General features: G+C 37.7%; 2 protein-coding genes and 1 long non-coding RNA gene across 4 annotated transcripts; 2 read left to right on the top strand and 1 right to left on the bottom strand.

The window, feature by feature from the left end:
- Positions 1-5,650: 5,650 nt before the first annotated feature.
- LOC116013485 lies at positions 5,651-6,060 on the bottom strand. Its single transcript, XR_004097259.1, has 2 exons — positions 5,996-6,060; positions 5,651-5,855 (listed from the first exon to the last, which is right to left on the bottom strand). It is a non-coding gene; the product is annotated as an uncharacterized LOC116013485 (long non-coding RNA).
- LOC116013484 (CTD nuclear envelope phosphatase 1 homolog) lies at positions 5,845-8,670 on the top strand. Its single transcript, XM_031253267.1, has 6 exons — positions 5,845-6,379; positions 6,872-7,000; positions 7,082-7,202; positions 7,292-7,373; positions 7,837-7,990; positions 8,103-8,670. The coding sequence occupies exons 1-6, from the start codon at positions 6,074-6,076 to the stop codon at positions 8,241-8,243; spliced, it is 933 nt and encodes a 310-aa protein (XP_031109127.1). The 5' UTR covers positions 5,845-6,073; the 3' UTR covers positions 8,244-8,670.
- A 131-nt stretch (positions 8,671-8,801) lies between these two features.
- LOC116013483 (putative serine/threonine-protein kinase-like protein CCR3) lies at positions 8,802-12,537 on the top strand. Of its 2 annotated transcripts, XM_031253266.1 has the most exons (3): positions 8,802-9,103; positions 9,448-11,338; positions 11,867-12,537. In XM_031253266.1, the coding sequence occupies exons 2-3, from the start codon at positions 9,454-9,456 to the stop codon at positions 12,316-12,318; spliced, it is 2,337 nt and encodes a 778-aa protein (XP_031109126.1). In that variant the 5' UTR covers positions 8,802-9,103; positions 9,448-9,453; the 3' UTR covers positions 12,319-12,537. The 2 variants fall into 2 exon arrangements, with proteins under 2 accessions (XP_031109126.1, XP_031109125.1); XM_031253265.1 differs by lacking the exon at positions 8,802-9,103 and having other exon boundaries at positions 9,142-11,338.
- The last annotated feature ends 193 nt before the right edge of the window (positions 12,538-12,730 follow it).

Genomic DNA, 12,730 nt, shown 5'->3' on the forward strand with positions numbered 1-12,730 from the left:
ATATATATATATATATATATATATATATATATATATATATATATATATATATATATATATATATATATATATATATATATGATTCTCTAACACTTGTTGCACCAAAGTCTAATCATCATCACAAGTTGCAGAAACAACATCTTATATATTCATGATATGTTTGATTGTTATCATGCATCATGCCTCATTTTTTTTCCATATATATAGACCTCATCTTGGCATCAACTTGTATAAAAAAAAGTATTTTTTTTTTCTTATAGACCATGGAAAATTTTTTAGTTTGATGTGAAAGCACTTATATTCATTCAAGGAAAATGGACATTATTTAGGTATATCACATATTTGATTCACATATCTTAATTAAATTTTAAAATATTAAAAATTTTGTTTACCTAAAAGCTGGAAAAAATACCCACAAATTAAAACTCAAGAAAAACTAAACATTATTTTAAGAGGTCAATAAAATAAAATAAAATTACAGAATCTTACTCACTCGTTACCAAATAATATCCCTCAAAAAATCACACACACCCTCATAAAAAGAGGTATTTAATCATATATTTTTATAAATTTATAATCACATCATTATACTTAATGTTTTGGAAAAAAAAAATCAACTTCTCATTAAATAGTTGACTCCACTACAAATTAATTAAACACGACAATATTAAACCAAATAATGATACAAGTACAAATGTAGTATTAATATCTTAAATAGTGGAAAAATAATTAATACTGTACTTGTGGTTTGTGACCAAGCCAAATACATATTGATGAAAAGTAAAATAAAAAAGCAATAAAAAAGGGGAGATGAATAAATACCTTTATAAAAGTGATAAAAGAAAAAAAGAAAAGAAATTCCAAATTCTTGAATAGATCATTGGCTGTATCTATTTGTGTATCGTGGCACAATAGTAGCCAGTCCGGGCTTGCGTGAATTAAAATGTTGGAATTGAATTGGTAGATCCAAGAGGACAATTATTATTATATCCCCAACAATATTTTTAATATTTATAAATTTTCTATTGTTCTTAATACTATCTGTATCGGTGACGATGAACACTATAAAAGAATTCATGTTGGTTTGAAACTAATAAAACAATTATGTATATTATTAGCTATTGTTTGTTGGAATGAGTACTATTAATACCATGCATGTAAACAGTATTTGATACAGCTAGATATACTATACATGGTTATATTTAATACAATTAGTAGTTTCGCACTATAGAAGAATTTATATTGATTTGAAACTAATAAAAAAGACAGATTTCATTCAAAACGCACATTTAAATAGCGGTTAGAAACTTTTTTCATAAATTAAAGCAAACACTATAAAATAATCCGTGTTGCCCCGGAAGTAGTGGAAAATGTAAGTGACAATGATGTACATTTTATTCCTTAAGAAGTAGGCCAATAGGAGAAAAAGAAAATTACATTAAAGCAGAAAAGGAAATATGTAGTGAAAGCAAAGGGTCGGATCGGACCATTTCTGGACCGACGAATTCCCACGACAGCCAAACTCTGATATTTAATGCAGAAAATAAAATGTAATTAAATAATTTTAACGATTGTGATAGATATATGTATATGCATCTCTTTAGTATGTAGTGGATTCTATCCAACGTTGTTTGCCATTTCATCTTCTTGCTTTCTAAATTTTAGGTTTCTTTGATGCTCAATTATGATGTTTATAACAAAACACCCTTTACGCAAAAAGTAGTTTTAAAAAAATTATTTTATAACCTTGTGATCTAGTGGCACCCGGTTGCATTCTCATATGAAAGGAGGTGGGTTCGGGTCTCAGTGGAGGTAATATTGACTCTTTTTTGCTTCAGTAGGTTGAGAAATTAGTTATAAACTGCACTAGAAATATCTTGTGTAACGAACTTAATCAACAGGGGTGCTACAAGGTTATCTTCATATTATTAGAACTCTGTATTCTAGGCACACTATAATTCATTCTTAATAATTCTTAGAATTATTGTTCTTATCTGATATCAGTAAGCCAAATGATCCAGGGCTACAAACACTACCAAAAATACATCACCTCCTTTTCTCGCATCATCTTCGATATTGTCTATCCAATCACAACCTCGCTAAATCCTCTACAAACAATCCATTACTTTATCTCCATTAAACATACTTCCTCAAACTATCTGTTATGGAAGACTCAACTTGGTCCGTTTCTCCATGATCAAAATCTCAGTGGATACGTTAAAGGCACGCTTATGTGTTCGACTTCATTTATTAAGGCTCTGGATGAATGTTCCGTTGTAGCTACGCTCCGGGTGAGTGTTCTGTTGTAGCTGCGCTCTAGATGAGTGTTCTGTTATAGCCAATCTTGCAACTAAAAGTTTGGTCCATCATGATTCTTTTATTTTGTTCGTGACAAAGTAGTATCAAAGAAACTACATCTCTACAAAAAGACCAACTAGCTAGTAGCAGGCATCTTCGACGACTTCACCAAATCACTAACTACAACAAGGCTAAATGATTTAAGGGACAAGCTAGCTAAATGTTCTCTCTAGAGAACCTTAAGCTTGAGTGAGCGTATAGTATTATGACTCTATATTCTAGGCACATTATAATTCATTCTCTCTCTTCCTATATTATTAGGAGTATATTACCATTTACAATCCGTATATTATTGAGTGTGCTTAAGCTTGACTTTTAAGACTTTGTATACTTATAAATACATCTCCTTATCATGTGGTTTAATCATTATGAATTGATCAATAATAAGATTATTATTCGTAAAACTATTATTCTCATCCATATCACACAACTTAGGATTTTCCAAATTAAACACAAGATTAATATAAATAAAACAAAATTATGCAACGTCAGCTTCTAGTTGATTTGCAATTATGCATACACCTTTATCTATTTATATCACTTAAACACTGTTAGACTCAATCAAATTGCAAAGCAATAGATTTTGTTGTCCCAAAATATCAATATATCATCATAATAACATATTAACATATACGGCGGCTATTTATAATTATATATATATCACAAGTTAGCTAGGAAAATATATATAAGATCTAACCTCAAGAATATATACTCCGATCTTGTAATCACGTCTTATTTATCGGGGTGAAAATAGAAGAAAAATGAGTTTCCCCTTAAAACAAATAATCAATTAACACAACAACCTAATAATTTATGGTAATTGGTAAATGAGTTGCTAATGTAACTACTTAGAAGATTAACTTTGATATGTGTGTATATAGTTTGACCAAAATCATATCTTATGTTCGTTTTTTAAGTGAAGGTGGAGGAAAAAAGTGGCCAACTCATTATTAAAATCAGTAATCGATTAACACAACAACCTAGTATGTAGCATAGGATAGTTGATAAGTGAGTTGCTAATGCAACTGGCAAGAAGATCAACTCTTGTATGGGTCCACACATGACTCGACCAGACAAAAGGAGTATTTATTTTAATTAATGAGAAATTAAAGTACGTAATCGCTATTCGAATGTGGACTCTGGATATATAAGCTCACCTTATAGCCCTAGTTAGCAAATTAAAGGACTATAAGAAGGTAAACTGATGATCTAAATTGTCCATAACTAACTACTTAACTAGCTCAAATTGAAAATGTCAATAGCAGACAGAGCTAACAATCAAACCAACTATGTCGAGGTCGCCAAAAGAGAATATTTCAAACATGGTAAAAGTTATTGGCCTCTGCTAAGGTGTCCTCCATTGACCACCCTCCACACAACTTGTCCAAGAATCTTTCCCCACTATATATCTCTCATTATTCTCTCCAATGTCTTACCTCAATCTCACAGTACTCCTCTCCCCCCACCAAAATATGCAATAATTTCACCAATAACTAAAGTCAAATATCCCATAGGTTAATGCATTGAATTACACCCCCACACAAACACACACGCATCTATTGAGATAAGTACACGTGGGAGTGGTAATAAAGCCAGATGGGGCCTACCTCAACACCCAGTCGTGGATGCTTAGGAAATAAAGGAAGACAGTCCCAACAATCAAAATTCAAAAAACCCCTAAAAGAATTATTGAAAGGAACATACAATAATACAATGATCCTACAACGTTGGAAAAAGGTTATCTTTTTCCATGTAAAGCTGCAATAATATATAATATAATATAAAATTAAAGAACAGTGAAATGATGATAACTGTGGCGGCAATAGCGTATGGAGACGTGAAAAGCTAAAAGGGAGAGAGAGAGAGAGAGAGGGGTTTGATTGTTTGAAGTGATAGCAAATGTATGTAATGTGGGTCGTTTGGGTTTGGAGTTTACTATAAATAGGATATTGTTTAGGTTGTTTTGTGGGTGGCTAGATTAGCCAGCCAGCTAGCTAGCTAGTAGTTGGTGCCTAATAGGTTTTCTTTAAGTCTACTTCATCTCATCTACTCATGCCTCCCACTTGGTCCTACATACCTCTTTTCATTTGGCATTATATATTCATTCCTCACAAAATGTTCATCCAAGAATTCTTATGTTCCAAATTAACAAAATAGTAGATGGATAAATTACAGTAATTTAACTATTTCATAGGTGAGAGGATCGGTACGACGTGTTTGGTGTTCACAAAAAATCCACCATATTATGTATAACTCGGACATTACAACTATTAAGTTTCAATTCTACGTTTTTTCAATAATATTGTTGATTTTTTAAGAGTACATGAATAATCCACATAAATTCCAAACCAATACAATTATTTCAACCAAAGAAAAAAAAACCAATCATTATACCGTTAATCACCAACATGGCAACATACAATTTATTTTTAATATACTAAAGATTCATGCTTAATATACTACGATTCATTTTGTGTACTGTATCCTTATTTTTAGTATATTACTTAAAATTGAACTTTAAAACGCTAAAATTAACGTTTATTAGTGATTCACAACATAATTTACCGAAAATAAATTTCCCCCAATAACAAACATTCCGGGCCAACTAATAGCTGGGCTGTAACAACGGCCCATGACCATATGGATTGTGCCCAAATACTGAAGGTGGTTATGATAAACTAATATGGCCATTATGAATAATGCTTATTATATAGGAAATAACTATGTTGATTTAAATTTTATTACATATATGAAAAACTACATTAGTATTATTTAGAGTAATACTACACTCCTCTTTTGATTTATGTTTATTACGTGGTATTATTTGATTGATTTATTTTATAATTAATAAATAAATTCAATTTTTAACATTAGGTGGAATTAACCAATTCACAGTAATTAATGAATAAAATGGGGTGGGGATGGGGGATAGCATTATTCTTTTAGTTATTTGCAAAATGCAAGAAAAGCATAACTAAAGAATTTTGGTTGCCACAAATTCCCTTTTGTTTATACCTTCCTCTAATCCAAAGAATTTGGTTGTAGGGAAGTCTAAATTTAGAAAACAAACAACAAAGAAAAATTTCCTAAAATAAACGAACTCTTAATTTCTTATATTTTTAAGTATAGCCTCTGTTGATCGCTCTCTAAACTGTCGAGTCGAGATGAACGATTCCATCACTCCAGACAAAGCACCACTATTTAGCCAAGTAGCGCCCTCTCTGAATCACTTTCAATTGCAATAAATTTTGAATTATTTTAAATTAATTAATCAAAGCCCATATAATAATTATTTAAGAATAATTTATTTCCCATCAAAATGCAAAAGGTAAAAAATCCAAATAAAATTGTGAAAAGTTTCCAAAAATAGTAACACAGTAATCAACCGTCAACCCGACTCTCCCCAACGTCGCGTGGCAGACACTCTCCTTCTCAACCTAGGATTACTCTCCGTTGAAGCACCACCTTGACCACAGCTCCGTCGAGACTCCATGTCACTACAATATATTTCCAGAGATTTAAATTCGTAATCATAAATCGATAGATGAAAAAGAAGAAGAAGAAGATAAAGTAGAAATTCATAGGAATTACGGTCAATTTTTTGGATTTTTTATTTTTTATTTTTGTAAATATATACTCTGTATATTTGTACTCGTCGTTGTACACGGCCGTCGTACGCGCTCCAGGCGGAGTTCGGAGAGGTTCCGGCGGAGTTATGGTAGAGCTGGCTAAAGCAGCCAAAGTCTACGCTCCGAAGACTCTACAACTGTGGCGGACGCTCCTGAACTGGGCGGCCGCGTTCTACGAGATCTTCGTTCAGAGCACACCGTCGGCGGCTCAGCTCCTCTCGTACGTCGGCTTCCGGAACAGCTCCTTCCTCTCCTCTCCTCCTCCTCCGCAGTTCCGGCCTCTCCCGGTTGTCGAGGTTGAGGATAAGGACGATTCGCCGCCCTCTTCAGCCCTTCCGTCACTCCAAATCGCCTCCGGTTGTTCCGATGAGCATCATTTACCGAGGCTTACGGTAAGGCCGCTTCTTCATAAGTAAACCTAGACTAGATGTTCTTCCCTTCCATATGCTGCTAATTTCTAATTTTTTGAGTAACTAGGAAAATCCTCACACCTTGTAATCCTAATTGACAAATAATCACATGTTAAACTAGTCTTCGTTGTCCATAATTGATCCGCTTGAAAGTCAGTAGGCCGCTAGATCAAACTTGTAACCTCAACCAATAGGCCGCTCCTCCGAGAGTGGATCACAATGTAAACCAATCTAAGCTGTTCATAGTTGATTAGCTCAAACCAAAAAGGTTAATAAGTTGCTCCTGCTAAAGTCAAACTTGTAGTCAGAGCTAATAGTTTGCTCTCTCTGATAGTTGAACTTGTAACTTTGTGATTAGCCAATAAACCTGACTAACTTGGCTGAAGTTGCCCCGCGTGCTCTAATTTCATTATCTATATGAACTGGTTATTATCCACTATAGATTTCTTCTTAACTTGTGAGATTTTGATGCAGGTGGTACTTGATTTGGATGAAACTTTGGTTTGTGCATATGAGACATCAACTTTGCCTTCTATAATACTTACTCAGGCCAAAGAAGCTGGGTTGAAGTGGTTTGAACTTGAATGCATTTCCTCAGACAAGGTAAACCCATCTCTGTAATTGCTACAATGCTTAAACAATAATGTATGAAGTAAACCCTCAATTTGTTTTGGGAGTTTTAAGGAATGCCATGACAATCCTAAGATCAACTACGTCACAGTGTTTGAACGCCCTGGATTACGCACATTTCTGAAAGAACTCAGCAAATTTGCTGACCTTGTGTTATTTACTGCTGGACTTGAAGGTTTGCCTATGACTTTACACTTTGATATTGTCGCCAAGTAATTCCTTTATCTTCATTTATGTTCGGTTGTGTTCATCGTCTTCCTGAAGGATATGCAAGGCCAGTTGTTGATAAATTGGATGTTGATCGCCTATTTATTCGTCGGCTTTACAGGCCTTCAACAACCAGCACGTAAGTATTGCTAGCCGTGAAGCTGCTCCTGGTTGTTCTGTATTCTCTTGATGTTTTGGTTAATGTCTTTTCCTGTTTAACAAATAACAATATGCTTGAGATCAAGAACTTCAAATATAGCATCCTTTCTTGTTTTGGTTTAGTATCTTTTCCTGTTTAACAATATGCTTGAGATCAAGAACTTCGAAGATACCATACTTTCTAATATGTTTGATAGATTTCCTGCACGTTTTTTGTCATTCTGGTAGTGCATAAAGTGATGGGAGTATGGGACCAAAAGTGCCATTTTTCCTGAACTAAGATTTATAGGAATAAGCAATGAAAAGTTTAGTAGAATAAACAGATGAAGGTTATATTCAATTGCTGTAAAATTCAGAATGCCATTGTTCCTTTTAGACAGGCAAAAGCTTCGTTTCTAGCTTAAAACATGTGTTTCTTCTAACATGTCTGAACTCCATTACAGTGAATATCGGGAGCATGTGAAGGATCTATCTTTCATTTCAAAAGATTTAAGCCGAATTGTTATGGTTGATAACAATCCTTTCAGTTTCTTACTGCAACCATTGAATGGAATTCCTTGCGTTCCTTTTTCTGCAGGACAGCCTCACGATGAGCAGGTATTACTTACAAGAACACATAAAAATTTAGTCCCTTTCTGCTATTTGCTCCATGGAATCTTAGACCTGCAATTTTGTTTACTTCTCTTTTAATGTTCAAATGGCATATCAGCTTTTGGAAGTTATCCTTCCTCTTCTCGAACATCTTTCTCAACAGAAAGATGTACGGCCAGTGCTTTATGAAATGTTCCACATGCCTGAATGGTTTCAGAAGCACGGAATCCCTGCTTCTAGAGCAATGAACGAGGGATGAGATTCCCTCCACCCGAAAAGCAGATTTTTGTATAGTACAGAGCGTTGTTGCTATCTCCGCAAAGGATCAGCCTTTAAGCCTCATCAGAAAGGCCTCTCGGTCCATCCATTGCCATGGTGCAACTATGCGCGATGGTTATTAGGATTCTCGTGCCACTTCGTTTGTATCTTCAACTGCTGTATGTAGAGGCTCCCGGAGCTGTGGATCCTGTCGTGCTGCCCAGAAGAACATCCAGGACTGTTGTAAGTGTAACATGGCTTGCCAATAATTGTTCTTTGTTACAGAATAGATTAGGGAAAGAGAATAGAAGACAGACAGGATGATGATGTTCGGAGAAGTTGAGGTTGTTCTGAAACAAGCCATGTTCCTAAAGCTGGATAATGTATACAAAAGAAAGGGCATATCCATGTTTTTCAGGCTTTGCTTACTTAAGATCTTCTTCTTCCATGCTGGCCTGTTTGACAAAGTTGTGGCTCTTAGTCCCAACATCACAGCTAATATATAGTTTCAGAGCTTGAAAAAATGTTGGCAACTATTTGCAAGACCAAATAAAACAGAATAGTATGGCTAGGACAAGATACAATTCAACTGGTCGATGAATCTGAAATAAGTTGATAGCTTAACTTTGTTAGCAGTTACGAGGGCAAAGTTTGACTACTACCAAAGGCTAACGATTCTATGAATGTCAGTAGACTTGTAGACCAAAAGTCCCAACAACCCTAGAAAATGAAATGAAAGAGCAAATCACAGCATTAGATAATGGATAAAATAATTGCAAGTTAACCGGCGGGCTATTCTTTAGTCAACATTTGCTACCTCAACTCAACTGTACTAACAAACAAACATGTGCGTATGCCTATGTAAGTATATATGCTCTCAGCCTCTCACTTCACACATATGCTAAATTATGCTTACATGAATTTCAACAAAAGTACGCCCAGCGACCCACTTGGAAGCTTGGAGCTAAACACGTAATTATCTGTTTTAAATGCCATTTTTTTTTGGATCGGGCCAATATGACGTGTAATAATTCCAACATCCTAGTTTAACAATGTTTTAGGTCCTGGCCTGGCCCACACTACAATTCAACAATTCTTGGAACTTTCTTTAGATTCTATAACACAGCCGCCGCTTAGTCCTCCTCTCTCGATACAATTGAGGTTTATGTTTATGCTTTGATTGCTTTCTATGTAATTATGTATAGATATAGATGACGACGCATTTTGTTGCCGCCGTCGCCGTCGCCGTCTTGACAGCCGCCCTGATATGTCCGCCGTCCGCCGTGCATGCTCTCGGCGGCTCCTCCGCCACGCTGGCCGTCATGTACGGCTCCACCGTCGCAGTCTGCGGGATATCCGCCGGAACACCGTTCCAGGAAATACACTGCCGGGAAAACCGCCGGAAAACGCCGCTAGCCGTGTATCCGAACGTCTCCTTCGATTCAATCGCCGGCGGACTCGACGTTCTCTGCGGCGTCCTCTCCGGCGGGTCCTCGCTGGTTTGCTGGGGCCCCACTTTCGCCCCCAAGAGACTCTACTGGAATCCCGCCGCCCCAATCTCCGCCATTTCCATCGGCGACACCCAAATTTGCGGCGTTAATAACCAGTCCGATCATAACGTGATTTGCTGGCGGGGCGACCCGGTAAAATTAAACGGGTCACCCGAGATTGTGTCGATCTCATCCGGGTTAGGGTTTTCTTGTGGAGTAGTGAAAATTTTAAACAGAGTTATATGCTGGGGAGAAGATAACGATAAAGCTTCTATCATAGAATCAGAGTTTAAGAATGAATCAATGGTGGATATAAACGCCGGCGGGAGCTTCGCCTGCGGATTTAACACTACAGGGTTTGTTATCTGCCGAGGAGAGAATCTAAACGGCCAATTGGAAGTTCCGCAAAATTCGGCTTACGGTTACAGTGGATTATCTTTAGGGCTAAATCACAGCTGCGGAATCAGGAGATTGAATCGCACAGTGATTTGCTGGGGCGGAAATGGAATCAGAGCGTTAGAAGGAATCTCATTCGAATCCATAATTTCGGGGTTTGATTTCACCTGTGGATTGAAAACCAGCGATTTCTCCGTGGTTTGTTGGGGCCCTGGCTGGGCCGGAGAAGACGATGGTGAGATTCTTTTGCCGGAGATTCTCCCCGGCCCTTGCGTTCAGAGTAATTGCAGTGAATGTGGCGTTTATCCTCAGTCTCAATCTCTCTGTTCCGGCAACGGCAATATTTGCCGGCCATGTGATCGTTCAATCCCAATCCCAATACCAACTGGGACTAAATTTCCGGCCAAAGACCCGAAAGGGCTTAGAGGAGGTTTATTGGCCTCCACAATTTTAGGATCAATCGGCGGATTTTCCGGGATTTGCACATTACTCTATTGCCTATGTGTCTGTCTCCGAAAACAAAAAATCCACAATTCTGTTCAACCTACCATTAATGGCGGCACAAACAGTCCAATTTCAAGATCCTCTACGCTCAAACGCCAAGGCTCACAGTTTATGCGGCGGCAGAAAAGCGGAACATCATCCAAACGGACTGAAACAGCAGCAGAATTCGCCTTCTCCGACCTGCTTGCCGCCACCAACTGTTTCTCCCTGGAAAACAAAATCGGCGCCGGGAGCTTCGGGGTAGTGTACAAAGGAAAACTCCCCGACGGCCGTGACGTGGCAATCAAGAGAGGCGAAACGGGGAATAATAATAATAAACCACCCAAGCGTTTCCAGGAGAAAGAAAGCGCGTTTGAATCGGAACTGGTGTTCATGTCCAGGCTGCACCACAAGCATTTGGTCAAGCTGGTTGGGTTCTGCGAGGAAGACGATGAGAGGCTTTTGGTTTATGAGTTTATGAAGAATGGAGCGCTGTATGATCATTTGCATGATAAAAGTAATGTGGAAAAAAGTTGCAGTGTTTTGAATTCGTGGAAGATGAGGATCAAGATCGCATTGGATGCCGCTAGGGGGATTGAGTATCTTCATAGTTATGCAGTTCCGCCGATAATCCACCGGGATATCAAGTCCTCTAATATATTGATCGACGGAGATTGGACCGGTCGTGTCGCCGATTTCGGTTTGTCGTTGATGGGACCGACGGAAGGTATTATAGTTTGAATTGTGTTACTTACTTTTGTTTTTGGTTTATTTCTTTTCTTTGTAAAATGTTGAATCTCCTACCTCAACTCAACGGCCTCGTGACCCGTTCCGGCCCGACAAAGCATTTGGTGACTCAGCTGAATCATAAAGTCTAAACTTTTACTTACTCTAATCAGAAACTAGACATTTATTTACTGCACACAAATAGTCCCGTTGAATCCTTTTGCTTACTGCACACTTTCCCCTCACTTCCCACGCCCTAGCCCAACCCCACAGAGCATCCGGTGACTCAACTGAATCACAGAAGCTAATTTGCTTACTGCACACAAGGAATTTCTCACTTTGAGAGGTTACTCTCACACTAGGCTCCTTAGCACAATGAACTCTCACTTTAAGAGCTTATTTCCACACTGGGCTTCTTAATATTTTATTTCCGCCACTTTTATGTGTTTGTTGTAACTGATTGTAGTATTTAATCTATTTATATCTCTTTATTATCAATGAGAAGATCAAGCTTTTGTATTCTTTGCAGAAGGGAGTTGTGATTACAGCCGCCCGATGAAGGCGGCCGGGACGGTAGGGTATATTGATCCGGAGTACTACGGGCTAAACATCTTGACGGCAAAGAGTGATGTGTATGGGCTCGGGGTGGTCCTGCTAGAACTCTTGACTGGAAAAAGAGCGATTTTTAAGAATGGCAACGAGGGTGTTGCGCCGATGAGCGTTGTGGAGTACGCGGTGCCGGTGATCATGGCGGGAGAATTGGAGAAGATTTTGGACGGGAGAGTTGGGCGGCCGGAGAGGATGGCGGAAGCGGAGGCTGTAGAGCTGGTTGCGTACACTGCGATGCTTTGTGTAAATTTGGAAGGGAAAGATAGGCCCACCATGGCGGACATTGTTGCTAATTTGGAGAGAGCTTTGGGTCTTTGTGATGACAGCCATGGCTACCTCTCCAGCGATGAAATCTCCATTATTTCTGAGTGAAAAAACAATCACTCAAACCATTGAGAACTTCTATCTTTCTTTTGTTTTTTTTCCACAGTTCCACTTGTAAAGTTTTCACTAATTTATATCATCATATTCTTGTGATGTAAATGGCAGAAGTAGTTTTCTAAATTCAATTGTGATTTTTGTACACTGCTGACCTAATGGAAAAGTTATCACTTTTGACAATTTAATATCAAAGTTTTGGGTTGAATGGTATCCAAGACCCCTTAGGCCCTCACAACTATTGCTTTCTTCCCAAAAGGTTGAATTCCCAATTCTAATTTTCTTCCCAAAATGTTGAATCTCCAATTCCGATGGTCCCCTACGTCTCGGCCTGATGTAAATTAACCCAGCTGAACACAGAAGTTAGACTTTAACTTACTGCACACAGAAGCTTAGACCTTAACTT

Source organism: Ipomoea triloba, chromosome 3 (genome assembly GCF_003576645.1).
Source record: "Ipomoea triloba cultivar NCNSP0323 chromosome 3, ASM357664v1".
NCBI classification, from domain to species: Eukaryota; Viridiplantae; Streptophyta; class Magnoliopsida; order Solanales; family Convolvulaceae; genus Ipomoea; species Ipomoea triloba.